The sequence below is a fragment of the Saccopteryx bilineata genome, chromosome X (assembly GCF_036850765.1).
Source record: "Saccopteryx bilineata isolate mSacBil1 chromosome X, mSacBil1_pri_phased_curated, whole genome shotgun sequence".
Classification (NCBI taxonomy): Eukaryota; Metazoa; Chordata; class Mammalia; order Chiroptera; family Emballonuridae; genus Saccopteryx; species Saccopteryx bilineata.
The window spans coordinates 71,192,374-71,217,143 of record NC_089502.1 but is presented as its reverse complement, the minus strand read 5'-3'; the positions used below and the strand labels follow the sequence as shown (position 1 = coordinate 71,217,143).

General features: G+C 38.8%; 1 protein-coding gene across 2 annotated transcripts in view; it reads left to right on the top strand.

The window, feature by feature from the left end:
* The window catches only part of ARHGEF9 (Cdc42 guanine nucleotide exchange factor 9), a 382,466-nt gene that overhangs the window by 171,226 nt on the left and 186,470 nt on the right, over window positions 1-24,770 (top strand). Inside the window, exon 1 of one of the 2 annotated variants that reach the window (XM_066250146.1) lies at window positions 20,742-21,066. The exons of the other annotated variant lie outside the window; for it this stretch is intronic. Coding sequence (XP_066106243.1) covers window positions 21,037-21,066 — 30 coding nt within the window. The 5' untranslated portion in view covers window positions 20,742-21,036. Of the gene's footprint in view, window positions 1-20,741; window positions 21,067-24,770 lie in introns of those variants that run through there. 2 annotated transcript variants of the gene reach the window in all.

Below are 24,770 nucleotides of genomic sequence, written 5' to 3'. Positions count from 1 at the left end.
ATCCACAGACTTTATAACCTATCCCATTTTATTATATTTGCTCATTTGTTTCTCTTATCTTCTTGTCTTGATTATTTTCTTCCTCTTCCAATTTGGTCATTTAATTCTCTGCTGGTCTTACTTTCTCCTCTCCTTGAACTACACTACCCATAAGTGTTACATCTCCCATTATCTTTCTTTTCTTCTTCCTTTCTCTCTATAAGGGTTGCAATCCAAAACCCTTAACTCTCTCTCTCTCTCACTCTTCTTTTCTTCTTCTTTTTGTGTTTTCCTCTTTCTTTTTTTTCTCCCTCTATATTAGTTTCTTCTTCTGTACTTTTCCTCTCATTCAATCCTCAATCACAAACAAATTAATTTATCTCAGACTCAAATTTTTCTTTGTGGCGCTTTGGGGTTTTTTTACTTCATTTTTTAAAATTCACTAGCAGTGCCCCCAACCCTGGTTCTCCAGTCTATCTAGTTCTTCCTCCACTAAATACAATAGAAATTTTCTAATTTTTTGCCTTTTCCTGTTTCCCTCTTATTCCTCTTAGTCAACCATCACCTAAAAGCAAATCATTTTATTCTTGACCCAAATTTTTTCCTTTTTTGCATTTTGTGGGTCCATACCCCCTTTGTTTGACCCTTTATCAGTTCTGCCCAACTCAGCCCTTCCATTATAGGTAGATTTTGTTCTATTTAGCACAATATAATTCACAGTTCACCACAAGATTTTTTCAAGAAGAAGGGAAAAAGAGAGGAGAGGGAAAAAAAAGGAGGGGAATAATAATTTTTTATATATTCTTTTTTATTTTTATTTTTTAACTATTTATTCTTTATTAATTCTCATTAATACTATCAACCAAACCACCCTAAGATGCCATTAAGGAAAAAGAAATCAAATATCATAGATACAAAAGACAGAGAGGTAGCACAGATAGATGAGGAAAAATCTATGGAGAAAAAATTTAATATATTGGAAACCTTGGAGCTACATGACAGAGAATTCAAAATAGAAATACTAAAAATACTCAGAGATATACAAGAAAACACAGAAAGGCAATTTATGGAGCTCAGAAAACAACTCAATGAACACAAAGAATATATTACCAAGGAAATTGAAATTATAAAAACAAATCAAACAGAGATGAAAAACTCAAGTCACAAGCTGAAAAATGAGGTAACAAGCTTTGCTAATAGAACAGGCCAGATAGAAGGTAGGATTAGTGACATAGAAGACAAGTAACTTGAAGCACAACAGACAGAAGAAGAAAGAAACTCAAAAATTTTAAAAAATGAAAAAGCCCTACAGGAATTGTCTGACTCCATCAAAAAGAATAACATAAGAATAATAGGGAAAAAAAGAATAATAGGTATATCAGAGGGAGAAGAGAGAGAAAATAGAATGGAGAACATATTCAAACAAAGAATAGATGAGAACTTTTCAAGCCTGTGGAAAGAATTAAAGCCTCAAATTCAAGAAATAAACCAGAACTCCGAGTTTTCTTAACCCTAACAAACTTACTCCAAGGCACATCATAATGAAATTGGCACAACCAATGACAAGGAAAAAATTTTCAAGTCAGCCAGGGAAAAGAAGAATACAACATATAGAGGAAGGCCCAGTAGATTATCATCAGATTTCTCAACAGAAACTCTACAAGCTAGAAGAGAGTGGATCCCAATATTTAAAGTCCTGAAAGAAAGGAACTTTCAGCCACGAACACTATACCTATCAAAGCTATTCTACAATTACGAACGAGAAATAACAACATTCACAGATACAGAAAAGATGAGGGAATTTATTATCAGAAAACCCCCACTCCAGGAATTACTAAAGGGGGTTTTCCAACCAGATACAAAGAACAAAACAAAACCACAAGTAAAAGCTCCACCAAGAACACAATAAAATATTGGCTGCGGGAGAGGAAGTGAGAGACGGAGAGGAGGGAGGGGAGGGAGAGGGGGAGGGGTGGAGAGGTAGATGGGCACTTCTCCTGTGTGCTTTGGCCAGGAATCGAACCCGGGAATCCTGCACACCAGGCCAATGACTCCTACGGGTCTACCATATCAAGCTTTTTACTTTAAAAAAAAATTTACATTTCTTTTGAAGGCTGATGAACAGGAGACACCAAATCTTTTTTGCCTGCAAACTACTACCTTCTTTATTAGATCCAGCTAATAACACTATTTTGTCTTTTTCCAAATAGCTCCAGATATATGGAAAAGATTTATATAGGCTGATGGGGATCCTCAAACCCCTCAGCGAGATCTTCTGAGCATGGCTTTTAAGATATCTAGAGGCAGAAAAAGCACAATAAAGATCAGGGGAACTACCAGCTTTTAGGATACGCCCTTAAAGGCTCCAACGCCCCAAAGGGGTCTCATAGGATGCCATCTGGGTCCTGCTTCAATAGTGGAAAGGAAGGTCATTGAGCTAAAGCCTGCCAGGCTTACACGCCTCGGCTGTGAGGAAACAGGGACACTGGAAGGTGGGCTTCCCCCTCGCTCCTCTAAGGGAGGGTTCAGTCTCTTCCAGCCCTGCTCCAGCCACCTATGACCTAACCTTGCCCAGAAAGCTGGGGTTTGCCACTGAAGGCTGAAGGTGCCCAGGGTTGTTGGCCCCATCTACGACACTGTGGATGAGCCTAGGGTATTTCTTCCAAGAAGCAGGTAAACTGATTTCATTTGCACAAGGGCCACTTAACTATGTTTTGCCTGAATAGTCAGGTTTTTTATTCTTCCCTCAAAGATCTCTGTTGTGGGTGTTGATAGTCCTATTTTCTGCTGCTTTGCTTAGTATATAGTGTTTCCTTTATCCCTCCTACCTCAATGCCCCACTCATATTTCAGTCTGGGACCTACTCCTAATGAAGAGCTCTCCTTCCCCCTTTTGCCAACTTGTATTATGAATTTACCTTCGCCACCCAGCTTAGTGTATCCCAAGATTCTCTTTACCATGCCACAGTCACAGAGCTCCAGGGAAAAGCAACCTGGTCTCAACTCTCCAGGCAAAGGAGAACAGAAGCCCCATATCCACACATGCTGCAAATGGCTTATCCAGTCTACCTGAATCATTACCAGCTAGAAGCAGCTGTCATTGGGACTTGGACATGAGCTGCAAAGTATAGAATGGTGACAACAATTCCAGTGCCATGCGGATTTTTACTATGTGGACTTTTCCTGGACTCCTGCTCTCTGTGACAGCTCCTAACAGACTGAACTGTGGTTGGGTTGCATTTCTCAGGGATTTGGCATGGTGATGGGGCCAACTTGGACTTGGTGAACATGTTAAGGACATGACTCTTTTATGGATTCTTGCTATATTGGCCAAGAGTTTGCTTAAAGGCTTTTAATCACTGTAAAAAAATAGAAGACTGGATAAAGAAGATGGGGCACATATACACCATGGTATACTATTCAGCTAGAAGAAATGATGACATCAGATCACTTACAGCAGAATGATGGAATCTTGATAACATTATGCGGAGTGAAATAAGCGAATCAGAAAAAAACAAGAACTGCAGGATTCCATACATTGGTGGGACATAAAAGCGAGACTAAGAGACATGGACAGGAGTGTGGTGGTTATGGGGGGTGGGGGGAGGGAAGGAGGGAGAGGGGGAAGGGGAGGGGGAGGGGTACAAAAAAACCTGGATAGAGGGTGACGGAGGATGATCTCTCTTTTGGTGATGGTTATGCAGCAGAACTGAATGACAAGATAACCTGGAAATGTTTTCTTTGAATATATGTACCCTGATTTATTGATGTCACTCCATAAAAATAAAAATTTATTTATAAAAATAATAAAAACAAAAAAAATTAAAACAAAACAAATTTAAACTGTGACAACAACAAAAAAAAGAGGGGGAGAGGACAGATATTAACAGTAGCAAAGGATGATGGAGTGCAAAAGTACTCACAAGATAGTGCACTACAATGAACAGGGTAGGAACCCTTTTCATTACTTAATGGTAACCACCTTTGAAAAAAACCACCACAGAAGCACATGATTTGAAAAAGATAGCAACAGAGGAAAGATGTATAGAACACAACCAAACAAAAAAAAGATAGAAAAATGAAAGAGAAGAATCAAACAAGACATAAAACTAACAGGAAGCAATGTATAAAATGGCAATAGGGAACTCACAAGTGTCAATAATTACACTAAATGTAAATGGATTTAACTCACCAATAGAAAAGCACAGAGTAGCAGTAATGGATTAAAAAAGAAAATCCAACTGTATACTGCCTACAAGAAACTCATCTAAGCAACAAGGATAAAAACAAATTCAAAGTGAAAGGCTGGAAAACAATACTCCAAGAAAATAACAAAAAAATAGGAGGCATAGCAAAACCCATATCTGATAATGCTGACTAAAAGACAGCAAAAGTACTCAAAGACAAACATGGTCATTTCATAATGATTAAGGGGATGCTGAATCAAGAAGACATAACAATTCTTAATATATATGCACCAAACCAAGGAGCACCAAAATATAAAAGACAGCTACTTATTGACCTTAAAACAAAAACTGACAAAAATACAATCATACTTGGAGACCTCAATACATCACTGAATGCTCTGGATCAATCATCCAAACAGAGAATCAATAAAGATATATTTGCCTTAAACAAAAGACTAGAGTACCTGGATATGCCAGACATCTACAGGACATTTTATCCCAAAGTGACAGAGTATACATTTTTCTCCAGTGTACATGGATCATGCTCAAGAATTTACCATATGTTGGGTCACAAAAACAACATCAGCAAATTCAGAAAAATCAAAGTTGTACCAAGCATATTTTCTGATCATAAAGCCTTGAAACTAGAATTCAACTGCAAAAAAAGAGGAAAAAAACCCCCACAAAAATGTGGAAACTAAACAACATACTTTTAAAAAATGAATGGGTCAAAGAAGAAACAAGCACAAAGATCAAAAGATATATACAAATGAAAATGACACTACAACATATCAGAATCTATGGGATGCAGCAAAAGCAGTGATAAGAGGGAAGTTCATATCACTTCAGGCATATATGAACAAACAGGAGAGAGCCCAAGTGAACCACTTAACTTCACACCTTAAGGAACTGGAAAAAGAAGAACAAAGACAACCTAAAACCAACTGAAGAAAGGATATAATAAAAATCAGAGCAAAAACGAATGAAATAGAGAACAGAAAAACTATAGAAAAAATTAATAGAACAAGGATCTGGTTCTTTGAAAAGATCAACAAAATTGACAAACCCTTGGCAAGACTTACCATGGAAAAAAGAGAAAGAACTCATATAAACAAAATCCAAAATGAAAGAGGAGCAATCACCACAGACATCATAGATATACAAAGAATTATTGTAGAATACTATGAAAAACTTTATGCCACTAAATTCAACAATCTAGAAGAAATGGATGAATTCCTAGAACAATAGAACCTTCCTAGACTGAGTCAAGAAGAAGCAGAAAGCCTAAACAGACCAATTAGTAGGGTAGAAATAGAAAAAAAACTATTTAAAACCACCCCAAAAATAAAAGTCCAGGCCCAGATGGTTATACTAGTGAATTCTATCAAACATTCAAAGAAGACTTGGTTCCTATTCTACTGAAAGTCTTCCAAGAAATTGAAGAAGAAGCAATACTTCCAAACACCTTTTATGAGGCCAACATAACCCTCATACCGAAACCAGGCAAGGACAGCACAAAAAAGAAAACTGCAGACCAATATTTCTAATGAATACAGATGCTAAAATACTAAAGAAAATACTAGCAAATCGAACACAACAACATATTAAAAAAATAATACATCACGATCAAGTGGGATTCATCCCAGAATCTCAAGTATGATTCAATATATGTAAAACGGTTAACGTAATACTCCATATCAACAAAACAAAGAACAAAAACCACATGATCTTATCAATAGATGCAGAAAAGGCATTCAATAAAATACAACACTACTTTATGTTTACGACTCTCAACAAAATGGGTATAGAAGGAAAATATCTTAACATGATAAAGGCTATATATGATAAACCATCAGCTAACATCATATTAAAAGGCACAAAACTGAAGGCTTTCCCCCTTAAATCAGGAACAAGACAGGGTTGTCCACTCTCTCCACACTTATTTAACCTGGTGCTAGAGGTTCTATCCAGAGCAATCAGACAAGACAAAGAAATAAAAGGCATCCATATCGGAAAAGAAGTAAAGGTATCACTTTTGCAGATGATATGATCCTATACATCAAAAACCCCAAAGAATCTACATAAGTACTACTAGAAAAAATAAGCCAATACAGTAAGGTCGCCAGATACAAAATTAACATACAGAAGTCCATAGCCTTTCTATATGCCAACAATGAAACATTTGAGAACAAACTCAAAAAAATAATCCCCTTCACGATTGCAACACCAACAACAAAATACCTAGGAATAAACATAACAAAGAATGTAAAGGACTTATATAATGAAAACTACAAAGCATTGTTAAGGGAAACCAAAAAAGATACAATGAAATGGAAGAATATTCCTTGCTCTTGGATAGGAAGAATAAATATAATCAAGATGGCCATATTACTCAAAGCAATATACAATTTAATGCAATTCCCATCAAAATTCCAATGACATTTTTTACAGAAATGGAACAAAAAATCATCAGATTCATATGGAACTATAAAAAACCCCGAATAGCCAAAGCAATCTTAAAGAAAAAGAACAAAGCTGGGGGCATTACAATACCTGATTTCAAACTATATTATAGAGCCACGACAATCAAAACAGCATGGTATTGGCAGAAAAATAGACATTCAGACCAATGGAACAGAATAGAAAGTCCAGAAATAAAACCACATATATATGGTCAAATAATTTTTGATAAAGGGGCCAACAACACACAATGGAGAAAAGAAAGCCTCTTCAACAAATGGTGCTGGGAAAACTGGACAGCCACATGCAAAAGAATGAAACTTGACTACAGTTTGCCCCCTTGTACTAAAATTAATTCAAAATGGATCAAAGACCTAAATATAAACCTGAAACAATAAAGTACATAGAAGAAGACATAGGTTCTAAACTCATGGACCTTGGTTTTAAAGAGCATTTTATGAATTTGACTCCAAAGGCAAAGGAAGTGAAGGCAAAAATTAATGAATGGGACTACATCAGACTAAGAAGTTTTTTCTCAGCAAGAGAAACTGACAACAAAATAAACAGACAGCCAACTAAATGGCAAATGATATTTTCAAACAACAGCTCAGATAAGGGCCTAATATCCAAAATATACAAAGAACTCATAAAACTCAACAACAAACAAACAGTCCAATAAAAAATGGGAAGAGGACATGAACAGACACTTCTCTCAGGAAGAAATACGAATGGCCAACAGATATATGAAAAGATGCTCATCTTCATTAGTTATTAGGAAAATCAAATCAAAACTGCAATGAGATACCACCTCACACCTGTTAGATTAGCTATTATTAACAAGACAGGTAATAGCAAATGTTGGAGAGGCTGTGGAGAAAAAGGAACCCTCATTCACTGTTGGTGGGAATGTAAAGTAGTACAACCATTATGGAAGAAAGTATGGTGGTTCTTAAAAAAACTGAAAATAGAACTACCTTATGACCCAGCAATCCCTCTACTGGGTATATACCCCCAAAACTCAGAAACATTGATACGTAAAGACACATGCAGCCCCATGTTCACTGCAGCATTGTTCACAGTGGCCAAGACATGGAAACAACCAAAAAGCCCTTCAATAGAAGACTGGATAAAGAAGATGTGGCACATATACACTATGGAATACTTCTCAGCCATAAGAAATGATGACATCAGATCATTTACAACAAAATGGTGGGATCTTGATAACATTATACGAAGTGAAATAAGTCAATCAGAAGAAACCAAGAACTGCATTATTCCATATGTAGGTGGGACATAAAAACAAGACTAAGAGACGTTGATAATAGTGTGGTGGTTGGAGGGGGGAGAGGGAGAGGAAAAGGTGGAGGGGGAGGGGCACAAAGAAAACTAGATAGAAGGTGACAGAGGACAATCTGACTTTGGGTGATGGGTATGCAACATAATTGAATGAATGACAAGATAACCTGGACATGTTTTCTTTGAACATATGTACCCTGATATATTGATGTCACCCTAGTAAAATTAATTTAAAAAATAAATAAAATAACTGCTTTCAGGTGGGTGGCCATTTACAAGTCTATTTGTATCAATATATCTCACAGACGTCTATAATAGCTTCAGTCCCTAAAGGGCTCATTACATTCCTGGAATGTGAAGAATGAAGAGATGCATTTGGAGGTGATAGTGGGGTATTGAGGCACCAAAAGCATGCTTCAGAGTATCTGGTGAAAGTTGGACCCTGCATGACTTGCTTTACAGTTCTTAGAATCTGCTCTATCTTTCTCTGACCCTGAGCTCACCCATTTTTCTCCTTTCTCTGAATATCCTTCATTCAACAGATATTTCTGAGTCCCCCAACACTAAGTCCTCTGCCAGTGGTGTTAGGAAAGCAAAATTATGTGGAGGAGACAATCTCATATAACTACATAACGCGAGCAGTATCATGGGTCATAAAAAGCATTCCGGAAAAAGTATCATGAACATGCATAGAAAGGGAGATTGATTTCAACTTATGTTGAAGCTTCATGAAAGGGATGGCTTTGAGCTTGACCTGAAAGAATGGCTAGTATTTATACAAGCAGAAGTAGGGGGAAAATTCCAGGGGATACTCAAAACAAAACAAAACAAAAACTTGTGAACTGATATCAACATAAAAAACTTTCAAACCAGTAAGAATTTTTAATGAGTTTACTTGAGCCAAACTGTCAACAACTGTTGGAAAGCAGTCTCAACGGATTGAGAAAATGCTCCGGAAAATGGCAGTTTCACTACTTATTTTATACATTACAATCAAAGTGGAAGATGTAAGAGGGTTACATGATAGGTGATGAATTAGGGAGGCAGGAAAAAGAAAAGGGTGGAATCTTTGGGGTTGGATAAAAAGTAAAAATGTATATACTGAAACTTTTTTTTCATAGGCAGGAATAAGATAGTTAACAGTTAACAATTAACATGGTAACAACAACAATGAGGTGGTTTGTTGGTTCCTGCTCTGGTGGGATGCCTTCCCTGATGGGGACAGGAAAAGATTATCCACATGTTATCAGGTACATTATTGTAGATGCAAAAGCCAACAGACAGGCTAGATTAAGGTAATCATTAACCTTTATTAGAGAAAAATATTGTCCTAGGTCATGACTACCCACCATTGAAATGCTTTTAGTTAGAAAGTGTTCATTTCAGACCATCCTGGATGGTTACTTTAGGTCTCTGAATTTGCAAGGCCACCATCCAGGCCTCCCCTGGGCTTGCCAGATTCAGCATGTGCCAGAGGTGTTCACACTGGAAAATGTGTATAAGTAAAGAGACTAACTCTTTCTAAAGAGTTTGAACTTTATCCCAGAAGCAATGGGGAATCATTAAAAGTTTCATCAGAGGAAGATCAAACTTTAGGATTATAATTCTGGCAGCAGCGAGGATGGATTGGATGGCAGCAAAAATGAAGGTAGGTGGATATGTAGGAGGTAGATATGATGGTTGAAGAGAGACATAAATGAGGGTTTGACCTGGAACAGTGGTCATGAATATGAAAATGAAGGGACACAGAAGAAATGACATGAAGGAGAGACAATAGGTCTTGACAACTAATAACATGCATGTGTGTAGAGGTGAAGTCTTCTCTCCTCCTCAACCCAGGCTTCTAAGGTAGTCTGATCAACTCCATGAATCTACCCAAACCAAAAAGAGGAAACATGGGTTTGGATCAGTGGCTCCTACTGTGCAAAAGGTGAGGAAGAAAGACAGTTTATCATAGGCAAGCCAGGAAGCCAAGCTTGGCTCTTCCTGTTGCCATAACATCTGAGAAGATCATAGAATTGTAGAGCAGGAAAAGGAACTTGGGATCCTGCTGTGAGGATGTCCTACTGTGAGGTGGGACCAGATAATGATAGAGATGTCTAGCAAGGAAGGAGCCTTTAGGAAAGGCCTTAACATCGATCTCTTAAAGCTTAAACTAAGCTCTTTCCCCTTCCTCCCCTTTTTCCTTCTCCCTTTCCACCTCCTCACAGTTTTCTTCTTCCTTATCACCTACCACTGCCCCTTCTTCTTCCTTCTTTCCCCTTCTTTTTATCCTTCTTTTTCTTTTTCCTCTTTCCTCTCTTCTTTCTTCTCTCCCTTTTCTACTCAACCTTCTCTTGATTTTTCCTTCTTTTCTTTTTCTCCCTCTTACTCTCTTCTTATTTTCTCCCCTCTCCATGACCCTCATCAGCACCTTCATCAAAACAGACAAATAAACAAAGAAACAAAAACCCAAAACAAACCCACAGTTTTTCTTGAAGTTCAGAATATAGCATTTGGAACCTGAAATATGACTCAAGCACTCAAGCCATCCCAATTTGGATGGGCAAGTCCCCTGGGAGGAGTCTCACTTTTCATTAAATAGATTCCTTTCTGGCTTTCTTTGTGATGATTTTCTTAGGCAAGCACTCCTCTGGTTGAAAGAGTTTCTTCCTGTCTTTTTACCATCTCTCTGGAAAATTGTCTTAACAAGCATGTAGAACAGAGGATTTAGCAGTTTACCCAATGTAGTGAAGGTCAGTGAAAGCTAGGACTGGATACCACAGCTCTTTCTTTTTTACTTCTTTGCTCTTTCTACTGGCCTCTCACTTCTATCAGTGTGGTCCATGGACCAGCAGCATCCACATCAGCTAGGTCTGTTAGAAATGCAGGACATCAAGCTCTACTCCAGACCTATTGATTCAGATTCTTTACTTTAATAAGAACATCCATCAACATTGAAGGTTACATCTCTCTATGGACACAGTCAATCTTGGAGCAACCCATTCTGGGTATGCTTGAAACTAGAAAGGTAAAGAAGTTGAAGATCAGAGAGCCTTGAAGGACAGGAGTCACCATTCAGATGTATGCAGAGGCTAAGCAGTGGGTCTGGCTCTAAAAGAGACAGCTGCCACTCAGCTCCAGCTGACTGTTGCAAGGTATGAATACTAGATTATCTGTATCACATCTTTATCCATTCGTCTATTGATGAACACCTAGGTTGCTTCCATATCTTGGTTGTTATAAATAGTGCTGCAATAAACATGGAGATGTACATGTCATTTCAAATTAGTGTTTTCATTTTCTTGGGGTAAATACAAGAAGTGGAATAGCTGGGTTATATTGTAACAACACGTATGGACTTAGAAGTTATTATGGTAAGTGAAATAAGTCAGACATAGAAAGACAAATGCCATATGATTTCACTTACATGTGGAATCTAAAGAAAAACTTAAATGTGCAAATAAGAACATGAAAGAATCATAGAAACAGAAAACAAACTCATGGTTGAGGGGATAAGTAAAAGGGTGAAGGAGAATAATAGATAAAAACTTCCATTTGTTACCTGACTAGGCAGTGGTGCAGAGGATAGAACATTGGACTGGGATGCAGAGGACCAAGGTTCGAAATCTGAGGTCACCAGATTGAGCATGGGGTTGCTGGCTTGAGTGTGAGATCATAGACATGACCCTATGGTCACTGGCTTGAGCACAAAGGTCACTGGCTTGGGCAAGGGGTCACTTGCTCTGCTGTAGTCCCCCGGTCAAGGCACATATGAGAATGTAATCAATGAACAACTAAGAAGCTGCAACGAAGAAGAATTGATGCTTCTCATCTCTCTCCCTTCCTGTCTGTTTGTCCCTCTCTCTGACTCTCTCTCTGTCTCTGTTAAAAAAACAAAAAACAAACAGAAACAAAAAAACCTTCCAGTTATAAAATAAATAAGTCACAGAGGTATACTGTGCATCACAGAGAATATAGTGAATAATATGGTAATAACTTTGCAGGGTGACAATGGTTACTAGACCTAGTGCAGTGATCACATTGTAAAGTATATCATATACATATATTTTAACACTGTGGTGCATTGTTGGCCAGACTTTCAACTTAGAGTCTCTGATGTAGTCTAGGTAGGTTTGTTTGTTTGTAGCAGCAGGGACTCTGATCAAACAGAATATTATCTGGAAGTTTAATATATTAAGGAGATGAAAGGAGAATCACTCTGGTTTAAGTGGGGCCCAGAGATCCTACCACTCAGCCTTTTCCATGTCCCCCAGAACTAGGAGTGGCCTCTGAAGGACTGTCCCAATACTCTATGAATACACAGAGCAGAAAGCATTGAGAGGCTCTAACAATACCATTTGACAGCTGAAGGGACTGAATCGCTTGTCTAAGGTTTTAGAGTAGGTTTGCAGTCACTGGACTCCCAATCCAGGGCTCTCCTCATCTGGCTCACTGACTTTTTTGCATGGTTTTCAAGTGCAGCCTTTCATTGATGGAGGATTTATTCTACAATATCACTGGCAGGTGGTCTTCCAGACTCTGCTTGGATCCCTTCAATGATGAGAAGCTCAGTAGTTCATAAGGTTGGACATAAGTATGTGAGTTTGGCTTGCCAGAGAATCTTTAAACAGATACATGTTGTTCATCAGCTTTGTGGGTCTTGGATCCACTCAAGTGGTTTAAGTCAGTGGTCCCCAACCTTTTTTGGGCCACGGACCGGTTTAATGTCAGAAAATATTTTCACAGACCAGCCTTTAGAGTGGGATGGATAAATGTATCACATGACCAAGACAAGCGTCAAGAGTGAGTCTTAGACGGATGTAACAGAGGGAATCTGGTCATTTTGTAAAAATAAAGCATTGTTCAGACTTAAATATAAATAAAATGGAAATAATGTAAGTTATTTATTCTTTCTCTGCAGACCAGTACCAAATGGCCCACGGACCAGTACCGGTCTGCAGCCCGGGGTTGGGGACCACTGGTTTAAGTGACACCTCTGTTCAAATAGGGGTTAAATCCACTTATCTAATTGAAACTCCTTGTGCAGTTATTTCAGCTCCTGCCTTTGTACTGAAAATGAATAGTGGACTGAAAAGTAAATTCCTTAGCAAAGAGGAAGTTGATTGAAGCTGAAGGCATGGCATGAGGAGAAAAAGAAGAAGGAGGAAAATAAAAATTTAGAATGCTTGGAAAAGCTGGTGGTTGAGATAAAAATGGAAGTAATTTCATCTGTACAATCTTAAGAGTAATAAAGAACCCATGGGAAATTTAGAGGAAGAAAACAGTGGGTCCCTGCCACAAAGGAAGGAACAGGTTTTTTATCTGGCTGATCCTTATGATCAAGCTGAAGTGGTCTTGGAGGGAAACTGTTTGGCCAAGGCCCCCACTGTGGTGCTTTCTGTAGCAACCCATGGAGCAGCATCTTATATTGTCTCTAGGCCCTGCCTACTGAAACTTGAAGAATGACAAGTATAGTTACTTCCTTTCTGTTCTTCCCTGCGCTGCTTGAAGCTGCTGCAAGAGCTTCCTTTAGGTACTTCTGGGATCTGCTGGGTTTCTTCTCTGGCCCCAGTCTCTGGGGAAACTTAGGGATGAATAATCGCATTCCTAGGTTAATGACAGTTCCAGCTAATATTTCCACAGAGGAAGTAGAAACCCACATGCCCAGAACACTTTCTTCTCCAAATCAGAAACCCTGACTGACCTTAACATCTTTGATTATTATACTTCCAAATACAGATGGAGATGTTTTCTATTCTCACTGGGGCAAATAAAATATTATCTCAATGACTCCAACATAGTGACGACTATGCTTTGGATTTCAGCTTCTCAGACTTTCATGTGCATGTGAATCTCTGAGGTTTTTATGAAAATGATGATGCTGAGTCAGCAGGTCTTTGGTAGGCTTAGGATTCTTCATTTCTAATATGCTTCCAGGTGCTGCTGGTGCTCCTGATCTGAGGCCCACCTTTTGAGTAGGGGCTAGATGACCTTGAGAATATATCTAGCTGAACATTTACTCTCGGAGATTATATTCAGGTATTACCTTATTCCTAAACACACTTTTCCTAGTACATTAACATCTTGCTTTAAAGTATTTTGTGTTTCCTTAATTGGGATGCCATTTATCATGTTTCTCATTTCTTTTTCTCCTGCCTTCATAACTCTAGGCTCCTTAGAAGCACATGTCACCCATTATCTTTTTGTTTTTACTTTCATCTCCTGACCTTCTGGACCTTCCTCCTTCTCTGACATCACCTCCCACCACAATCCTATACTTCACTGCATTCTGCCAGGAAGGCCTCTGCTCCTTGCACATGTCAGTTGATTTTCATCTCTGGGTCTTTGTTTTTGTTGTTTCTTCCTAATGTGGAATAGTACTGCCTGACCTGTGGTGGCACAATGCATAAAGTGTTGACCTCGAACTCTGAGGTCACAGGTTTGAAACCCTGGGCTTGCTCGATCCAGGCACATATGGGAGTTGATGCTTCCTGCTCCTCCCCCCCTCTATCTTCCCCCCTCTAAAATGAATAAATAAAATCTTTAAAAAAGAGGAATAGCATTCTCCTTGATCTTTGCATGGCTAGTTTCTTTTCATTACTCTGGTATCAATTTAGATGTCACCTCTCAGAAAGGCCTTCCTGGTCACTTAGGTAAGACAGCATCCCCCTTCCTCATTTACCTTCTAGTATATCACCCTATTTATTATTTTATTAATAACTCTTCAATACCTCTCCATTACAATATAAGATCTTTCAGGATAGAGACCTAATCTGTCTTATTCCTTACTGTATCTTCAGTACCTAGAACAGAACTTGGTATGTAGAAGGTGCTTTATATATGATCCTTGGCTGACACATTATCTTTCTGGACATTCCTCAAGCCGGAATCATAGTCATCCATAATTCCTTCTCTTGTTTCCTCACACTCCACAGCCAACTCATCACCAAGTTTAGTTGTTTCTACCTCTAAGTAAAATGTGTCTCAGATATAGGCATGCACCACATAATGATGCTTTAGTCGAGAACAGACCACCTTTATGAGAGTAGTCTCATAAGATTATAATGAAGCTGAATATTCCCATTGCATAATGACATCACTGTCATCCTAACACCATAGAGCAACAGTTTATGTGGTTGTGATGATACAGTGTGAAAAATTCTATTATGCTGGCAGTCATTTAAAGTGTAGTACATAAATTATGTATAGTATATAATACTTGATAATGATAATAAATGAGTATGTTACTGGTTTGTGTATTTACTATACTATACTTGTCATTACTATTTTAGACTGTACTCTGTCTACTTATTAAAAAAAGTTTGTGGTAAAACAACATGCCATGTTATGCCAGCAGCGGCCTCATACATCTACTGTTTACCATGTCTCTTGAGTCCGTTATTCTCTTAGGCTTTCTTTAATCTAGTGTTACTTTGTACAGTTACATGCCGTTTAGGTGTGTAGCCTAGGAGCATAAAGTTATACTGTATAGCCTAAGTGTTTAGTAAGGTATATCATCTAGGTTTGCATAAATGTACTCTGTTATGCTCAAACAATGACAAAATTGCCTAACAATACATTTTTCAGCAAGTATCTTAGTCCTTAAGTGCTGCATAGTTGTTATTATTTTTTTTTTCTCAGTCTCTCATCTTGAATGCCCTTCTAGTACAAGTTACATCATCTCTTTCCTGCATGATTGTCATTGCTTCAACCTCTTATCCCTCTTTCAGTCTGTTTACCATACAGCAACCTGCTTTCTGTCAAATTTGTCCCCAACTCTCCTTTTTCTCTGTTTCAGCCTCATCTTGCTTCCAATTACTGGAACACTGTCTGTTTTTGTGTCTGGAATATTTTCCCCCACCTCTTTTCATGGCTGACTTACTTTAAGTGTGTAGGCCTTAACTTAATGTCATCTCTTTAGAGAGACCTTGTTTATCTAAATTCTTTTTTTCTTCCCCTGTAGTTACTCTTGTCCTTTCACTTTCTTTCTTTCATAATGTTTATCACCATCTGTATTAACATATTTATTTAACCCATTCACTTGCTTATTAAATAGAAATCAAGAAATGAATGGTTTCTGTCTTGTTCATTGCTATGTAATCAGTGTCTAACATATTGTATCTTGCATACAGGCACACATGTTTATTGAATTTATAAATAAATGCATAAGAATAGGTAATGGTATACGTGCTGAATATCATTTTGTCAGAACAATACAAATTACAAGTAAATGTTAGTTTTAAGCTCTAAATACCAACATTATAGTAGTTGTATACTTCTAACTTTTATCCCTTTTCACTACTGCATTCTACTCAATGTCTAGAATTGAGGATCTGAGTTTTCATTCCAGCTCAGCCACTAATTTTATTTTGTGACTCTGCAAGTCTTTTTTTGTTTTTGGGAGCCATATTTTCTCATCTGTAAAATGAGAATGTTGGAAGAGATTATCTTTAAGACCTTTGACAACTTTGATATCTATGGATGCATGATTGCTTAAAATTGCTAGGTTAACAACAATTAGTATGTTCATTGTATGATTTCGAACCTGAGACTCAGAGAAGCTGGGTACTTGCCCAGGTTACCCACCAGTAGTGAATTCAGCTCTTTACTCAAAACTACATAAAGCCATGTTCACAGAAAGTAAGGGACCAGCGTGGGGTAATGGAACCTTTGCCTTCAGAAGCTTGACTCTGGGCTCTTTGAATCACTAAGAACTCAAAGAGAATGTGCTAACGTGGTGATATAACTAAAACTGCTTCTCTCCTCATGCTGCTCATGACTGGGAAAACAACAGCATTTGGTACTTGCCCACTGAGACCTGGTGCCAGTCTAAGTACCAAATAAGCTTCTGAGAGATCACAGGATTTCAAGGGACAGGTCTGGGACACAGACATTGTGGAAACCCCTTTTCCAGATTTCTATTATCCTACCCTGAATGTTACTGGTTGCCAGCTGCTGTGTTAACTGCTTCCTTTCAATTAAGTTAATCAATCAAATTTTCATGACAATCTTTTAAAGACATAGTATTATTAGTCCTGTTTCACAGATGAGGAAATTATCTAAATGCATAACATTAAGTAACCTGTCCAAGTAATTAACAAAGCCAATAATTCTTTTACCTACCTCATTATATTGCCTCTAACAGCTCACATGGCTCTAGATAAATAAGCAGTCAAGAATACTATATGCAATAGCCTCTTTGCTTCTAGATTCAACATCTCTTCTTCTGCAAGAGTCTCTAGGCACACATACAATAACACTGGGCTGCTTGCTTTCATTCTCATTCTTCATTTTTCTTCTGCAAACTAAATCTCATAAGCTCCCTTGCTGTCTCACTTACTCTGTTCAGTGGAAAATGCCTGCAGGAGATTGGTAGGCAAGAGGAAGAAGAAGCCAGGATATTTCCTCCACACACTGCTTCAGAGAGGTGTATTCTGGAAGTAACTGTATTTCCTCCATGACTTCAACTTTTGTTGAACAACTTCTACATTTATTGCACCTGGACCAGCAGGTCACCTGCCCCCTGATTTTACCTTCAATTTAGCTCCACTTTCTGTTATGGTAACATTACCTTTCCCCCATTTTCTTTCTAGCCCTACAAGTTGTAGCAGTTTTCTGTGGGTGCTAAATTCTGGCTTACCTTACCATCCTTTGTTTGGATTCTTTACTCTGCTGGTATGATATGTTCTCTGTATTAAGTACTCTTGCCTTAAATGATACAGGTTTCTATTTTCCTGACTGGATTATGATTGATGTAGAGAACTTGCATACTCCCAGGTCTACTCACTATCATATAAATTGATTTATATTCTTTATAGCATACACACAGCCTTTATCTTATTTGTTAACTTATTTATTCTTTATCTTTCCTCCACCTCAAGTAGATTGTAAGATCCCTGAAACTTTGCTTTTTATCCTGAGATGGTCACAATATCTGGCACACAGGCAGTCAATAATATTGTTGAATGAATGTATCCAACAACAGCAACAGAAAAATCCAAGTTTTTATTGGATATCTCCTATGTGCATAATATCCTGTTGTGGGAAATACCAAGTTGAGTAATTTATTGTCCTTGCTTTAAAAAAAAAACAAAAATAAAACCTTATAATTATATTTAAGTAATAAGAAATGGAAAAACATACATATGACCAGTGTACTAGTTTGCCAGAGCTGTAATTACAAAGTACTGCTGACTGGATAGCTTAAACAACAGCAATTTATTTTCTTACAATTCTGAAGGGTAAAAGTTGAAGATCAAGATGGTTTCTTCTGAGGCTTGCTTGGGTCATCGGCTGGTAGATGGTTGCCTTCCCCTTCATCATCACATAGTCTTCCATCTGTACCCATCATTGTCCAAGTTTCCTTTCCTTATAAGGACTCCAGACATAGTGGATTGCTCCCCCAATGACCTTATTTTAATTTAATCACCACTTTAAAGACATGTCTCTAAATACACATTTCTTTTATTATTTTTTAATTTATTTTTTAATTACAGTTTACATTCAATATTATTTTGTATTAGTTTCAAATGTACAGCATAATGTTTAGACAATCATATACTTTACAATGTCGGCTCCTGATATTTCAAGTTCCCACATGGTTCCATACGTACTTATTATAATATTATTGACTATAATTATAATTCCATAATGTGCATTACAGCACTGTGACTACTTTATAACTACCAATTTGTACTTCTTAATCCCTTCACCTCTTTCACCCAGCCCTCCTCAACCCACTTCCACTCTGGTAATCATCGGTCTGTTCTCTGTATCCATCAGTCTGTTTCTATTTTGTTTCTTTGTTTGCTCTTTAAATTCCAGATATAAGTGAAATTGCTTGGTATTTGTCTTTCTTTGTCTAATTTATTTCATTTAGCACAATGCCCTCTATGTCCATCCATACTGTCACAAGTGGTAAGATTTCATTTTTTTATGGCCAAGTAATATTTCATTGCTAATACAGTCACATTCTGAAGCATTGGTGGTTTAGACTTTAACAAAGAAATATTTAGGGGACACAATTCAGCCATTAACAACCAGCAAGTAAAAAATCAGTATAAGTTGAGAAGGCTAAATGGCACTGTTACAAGAGTTATATGAGAGATGACAAAACCAGTATCCTGGAGTATTAGGGAGAGGTGGTGTACCTAGTTCCAGATCTTAAAGAGATATTAAAGAGTCATGACAGTTTGAATGGACTAGTTGTAAGGGGAGGTTTATTCATGAGACTTTGCATGAGTGAAAGCTTAGAGCTGGAAAAAAATGAGGAGACCACTGTAGAATCTCTGATTACTGAACTATCAGACATGGGAGGAGGTTGAAAGGTCACTCAAGCCAAGCTTGTATTTAATTCAGGAACCCCTTGTCAAAGGACCATTCAGCTTTTGCTTGTATACCACCCAGGACTGGATGCTCATTGAGACAGCTGCTTTGATTTTTGGGCAGCTATGTTTGGCTGAAACAATGACTTGGATGAAGTGGAGACAATTTGCTAGGAAGTAGAGGAAAATGAGGTCATGTGTGTGCAATATCAGTGATATTTTCATACCAATCATCTTCAGACACTTCTTTCTTTCTTTTTTTTATATGTAATCTTCAAAGTTTTTATTTTTATTTATTTTTAAAATTTATTTGTTCATTTTAGAGAGGAAAGAGAGAGGAGAGAGAAGGAGAGAGAGAAGGGGGGGAGGAGCAGGAATCATCAACTCCCATATGTGCCTTAACCAGGCAAGCCCAGGGTTTTGAACTGGGGACCTCAGCATTTCCAGGTCGCTGCTTTATCCACTGTGCCACCACAGGTCAGGCCCAGACACTTCTTTCTGATGATGACAAGAATTCCCTCTTGCCGAAGCTGCAACCCCCCCTTTTTTTGTAATCCCATTCTTTCTTGACCTTCTCTGTGGTTTAGGAGCCTTAGATTCTTGTCTTATTTGGTTTTGTTACCTTGAGCAGATGTCTTTCAGTTTCTGAGCTTCAGTGTTTATGCCTGGAACAGGGAGCTAATTAAGACTCCTTGTCGTGTCTACCTCACAAGGTTATTGTAAGGATGTATAGAACAATGGGTGTGAATGTGATCAACAATGTCACCTCCAAGGCTATACAAAGGTGCCAGACTTGGCTGCATTGCCCAGAGATAAGGGCATAATAAAGAGGTGGGTGGTTTCTCCGTTTGCTTGTTTTGCTGATGTGCACGTGACTCATTCTCAGCAAAATAAACAAATGGGAAATTCATCCATCAACAACCTACATTTTAGATTCCTGAAGGTGTAAGGGAGAATCCTGGGATAGTGTGTGTGTGTGTGTGTGTGTGTGTGTGTGTGTGTGTATGTGATTAATAGCAAAAAGAAGCTTGGAAAGTGTCATAAGGTAATGCAGATGCTTTCTTTCTTTTTTTTTTCTTTCTTTCTTTTTTTTTTTTGTAACCATAGATAAGCCCCTTCCTTCTTTCATTTCTCTATTTATTAATCTGTAAAATGGAGACACTAATGCCTGTCTCCACAGGGTTGTTCTGAGACATGAAAGTGATCATGATGGTGAAAGTCCCAACTAGGAGAGAAGACCCCAGGGGAGTATGCAGAGGAAGGGCTGGGATGGAGGAGGGAAGTGAGAAAGTATTGGTATGGCTCCACTGAGGCAGGATTTTATTATTCCGGAGGTTGGCCCAGCACCTCTGGCAACTTTAGAGCGGACTTTTCGCTGACTTGACACAATTAGAGAGCCCCACAATAAACAGCATCTAACTCCAGCACGGTGGGAGGCAGGCAGAGGTGGCAGCTTTCTCCTCCGAAGCTGAGGTTGTTCAACCCCATCCTCTCCCTGCACCCCACCTCCCAGTTCTCAAGCCTTGGCGGGGGATAAAGGCAGTAATTTGGGACCCCCCCTCCCACGCATCTTCCTTGGTCAAGCACCTCCGAACTGCCAGTTAGAGAGGCAGAGCCTGCTGGCTGGGATGGAACAACCTGACTGAAGGCGAAGTCCTGGGCTGAGGGGATTGGGCTGCAGGGCTGTGGAGGAGGGGAGGCGGAGGGGCGCTGGGGCTTTTGATCGCTCCAACCGTGCCAGCCCAGCCAGCCCGAGACAACCTGCGCCAGCTGCCGGCCTCCTCTGAGAAGGGGGACTTCGCAGGCATCATGCAGTGGATAAGGGGCGGATCAGCGATGGTAAGTGCACAGAACCCTGGCTTCCTATGCTTTAGCCTTAGTCCCCTAGCCCCACCCCCAGCTTCTTTACTAGCTGCCACGCAGTGAGCCCCCTAGCCTCTGCCCACTGCCCTCCCCTTCGTCCTTAAGATACCAGAGAGCTTGCTGTGGCCATTTTAGGAGCCCTTGCTCGCCTGCTTGCCGAAGAGACTCCCCCTCCCATCCTTCTCCGCATTCTTACTGCCTACCCCCTCAACCCAGAGACTGGCGTGAGATGGTAGTGGGGGGGTCACCCGGAAGGTCAAAGAAGCAAAGGGGCTGGCAGAGGGGCTCTCTGTGGACGGTGCGTCTTTCAGGCTCTTGGCCAGCTGGCATGGGGTTGGGAGGGAGGGAGCAGTCAAAAAGCCTGGGATTGTTGGGAGGAGGTAGTATGGGAGAGCTGCATAGTTCCCCAAATAGACTATGTATCCCCTTGCTCTGGCCAGTCTCAGGAACATGAGGGTTAGAGGGCCACTCTCCGAGAAGCTGCTTAGGGGAGCTCTGCAACCCTTTCTTGCCTGGGCTGGGGTCACCCTGTCTATACTTGGGGGCTTTATCAGAGAAAAACAGCTGTAGAAATTCCTATCCTGGAAATGGGTCTGGATCCAATTCATTTAAGAAAGTCCTTCTCCCCTGCTCAAGGACTGTGTGTTTGTGTGTGTGTTTATCTTCATTTTGTGCCATGTTGCTTCCCTTTCCACCTAGAGACCTTGGAATGACTTCCCTCCCAGAGAGGAAGTGGTGGCTGCATCTTGATATCTCTCTGACTCAGCTAGGGGTAGCTCATGTCTGGACAGGGACTCTGGGAGTGGGAGGCCCCCATACCTTTGTGCTCAGCTGGGTAGTATGGCCAAAAGGGTCTTGAAGGTCAGTTGGGTTATTGAGCAAGCACTGATGGCCATGCTACCCCACACTTCTGCACTGCTACTCACAACCTGCAGCAGAAAGGAAGTAGCCTGAAGCAACTGGGCAAAAATTGATGTTTAACCCCTTTTTTGCTCCCATTCTGGAAGGGAGGAGGGAATTTGGAGAGGGCTAAAACTGTATTGAGAGGAACTGTCCTTTTCCTTTCCTCAGGGTTTTCTTAGACATCTGCTTTAGTGATTCCTGAAGGCTTACAGTTTATGTTCATATATGCCAGAGCTTCAAGAAACTCTTCTTTCCAAATATCCATCTTTCCCTGGGGTCCCATTAGGGCTGTTTCAAATGTTACTAGACCCAGAAAAGATCAAAGCAAGAGAAGACCTTCAAGTTCTTGTCATCTGTACAGGAAAGCTTAGAACCAGTGATTGAGAGAAACTTTCCCAGGACCTCACAGCTCCATGAAGGCAAAGCTGAGTCTTGACTCTGTCACTGTCCCTCCCCACTGCTCCACAGAATCATCAGTTCAAATGGTGCCGAGAGTATCAGAAAAGAACAAAGTCATGATCTTGGAAAAGGACTTCATTCAGTCTAAACTAATGTCATGAAATTTGCTTTAAAAAAATGAAAAAGCCAGTCCTGGTATTTCTTATCAGTTGGGTCTAGGTAAGACTTCTGTCTTCTTCTACATATATTATAATATAGGGGTCTAGAGCCACTCATTGACACCAGATTAAATTAATGTAGAAATTTAAAGTTTTGCCAATTGTCTGTGAGAGAGAAGACAGAGTAACAGATACCTTATGGAGACTATATAATTTAATATTGATTGATGGAGAAATCTTATAAATTTTTAGGATACTGAAGTAGAGAATATTATATGATGAAAGCCTTGCTTTAACTATTTGCCAGAACTCAAGAGACAGGAATAGTAAAAACTATTCTATCCTGGAAGGCAAGAAACCTCTAGCCTTGTCCCTGCTACTGTTTTTTTTTTAAAATATTTTATTGATTGATTTTACAGAGAGAGGAGGTAGGGGAATTGAGAAGTATCAACTCATAGTTGCTTCACTTTAGTTGTTCGTTGCTTGGTTGTTGCTTCTCGTATGTGCCTTGACCCAGCAAGCCCAGGGTTTTGAACCGGTGACCTCAGCGTTCCAGGTCAACGCTCTATCCACTGCGCCACCACAGGTCAGGCCCTGCTACTGTTTGATAAGAATGCTTTGAGTCTCAGTTTCTCACTTTTTAAATAGGACTCTTAATGACTTAGAAGTAAATACTGGGTAAAATTCAGCGAGCATGAAAAAAATTCACTACTCAAAGGGTTGAGCAGAGATGTGAAGAAAATGAAAAAATGAGCTCTTATGTGGCTGTTTGGGAGAAGATGGTTCTAGGCATAAGAAACAGCCAGAGAGAGAAAGGGAGAGAAAGAGACAGAAAGAAGGATAGAGGGAGGGAACAACTAGTTTGTTTAAGGAACAGCAAAGAGATCAATATCCTGAGGAAATTTAATCTGAGTGAGAAGTACAGTTTCTGGAAAGCTTTGACCAGATAGGGACATAATCTGATTTAAGTTTTAACAGGAGAATAGATTATAGTGGGACAAAAGAAAAGAGCTATGAGAAAACTCTTAAATTGGCTAGGTTAGAGATGATGGTAGCTTGGACCAAGGTAGTGATAGTTTATATGAAAAGGCTGTGTCTTTTATTTTATAACATCATTTATGTAAGATCTTTGTCTTTCTCTTTTTGACCATCCATGTAATTCTCAGAAGTCTAGGAGCGGGACTTGAATGAAAATAGTGGCTATATGCCTTCAAGGCTGTTTTGCATGTATGTCAATGATGAAATTATCTGCTTTTCAGACTCCTGGCCTCTGTTGGAGCTAATTGAGAGTTGGGTTTATATGGATTACAAATGAACCAATTCCTTGCTTTTTAGAATTCTGTAGAACAGTAAGTGTATTTTTAGTACTAGATGTGGTATACTTAACATATGTGATATTTGGAATGGATGACTTTTAGTACTGTCTCTTCTATATGACAAAATCATTGTCAGTAATAATGAGCCCTAATAATTAGTGTTTCAATTTTTTTTAATTTTCAAATAACTAATACAGAAAAAGAGACTAAATGTTACTTAAAAAACTTGAATTCAATAACATAACATGACCTAACATGTGCACTTGCTGAACAAAAATAGTATACTTTGCAGTTTGTATTTTTTCCACTGTTTTAGATTCTAAGCACAAATAAAAATTCCAATTTGTCACATAAATGAGATAATTGAAATAACTTATGTTCTGTTTCTTCTACTTTGCAACCACTTAGCTAGCATTGTTGACTTTGCACCAAATATTTAAATGCTGTATTAAAGCACCAGAAGTATTTGAGACAAGAAATGCACCCAAAGCTACTTGAATGATGATACACCTTTATAAAGTTAAATGAAATGAATACATATAAAGTCTGTGTGATTTTGGTGGTGGTATTGGGGCAACTATATAACTGGAAGTTCTGTGAATTCAACTCCCATGAATAATACAATATTATTAAAAGATGAGTAATAAAAGGTGCTAATTTGAACTTTATATAGATTATTAAAACTCAGTAATAACAACAATTCCTTAGAACTTTGACCAACAAAATATTTTTTCAAGGCAGAGTATTTTATTGCTGACATTGTTTAAAATTGCTGGTGCATGATGATAATTTAAAAAAAGACTTTGTTTTTACATTTTAAATATTCTCTAGAGACAGTACCCTCCTCCTTTATCTGCACAAAAGGTTGTCTGCTCCTATTGTCCCACCTTTTGTATGCCAATGC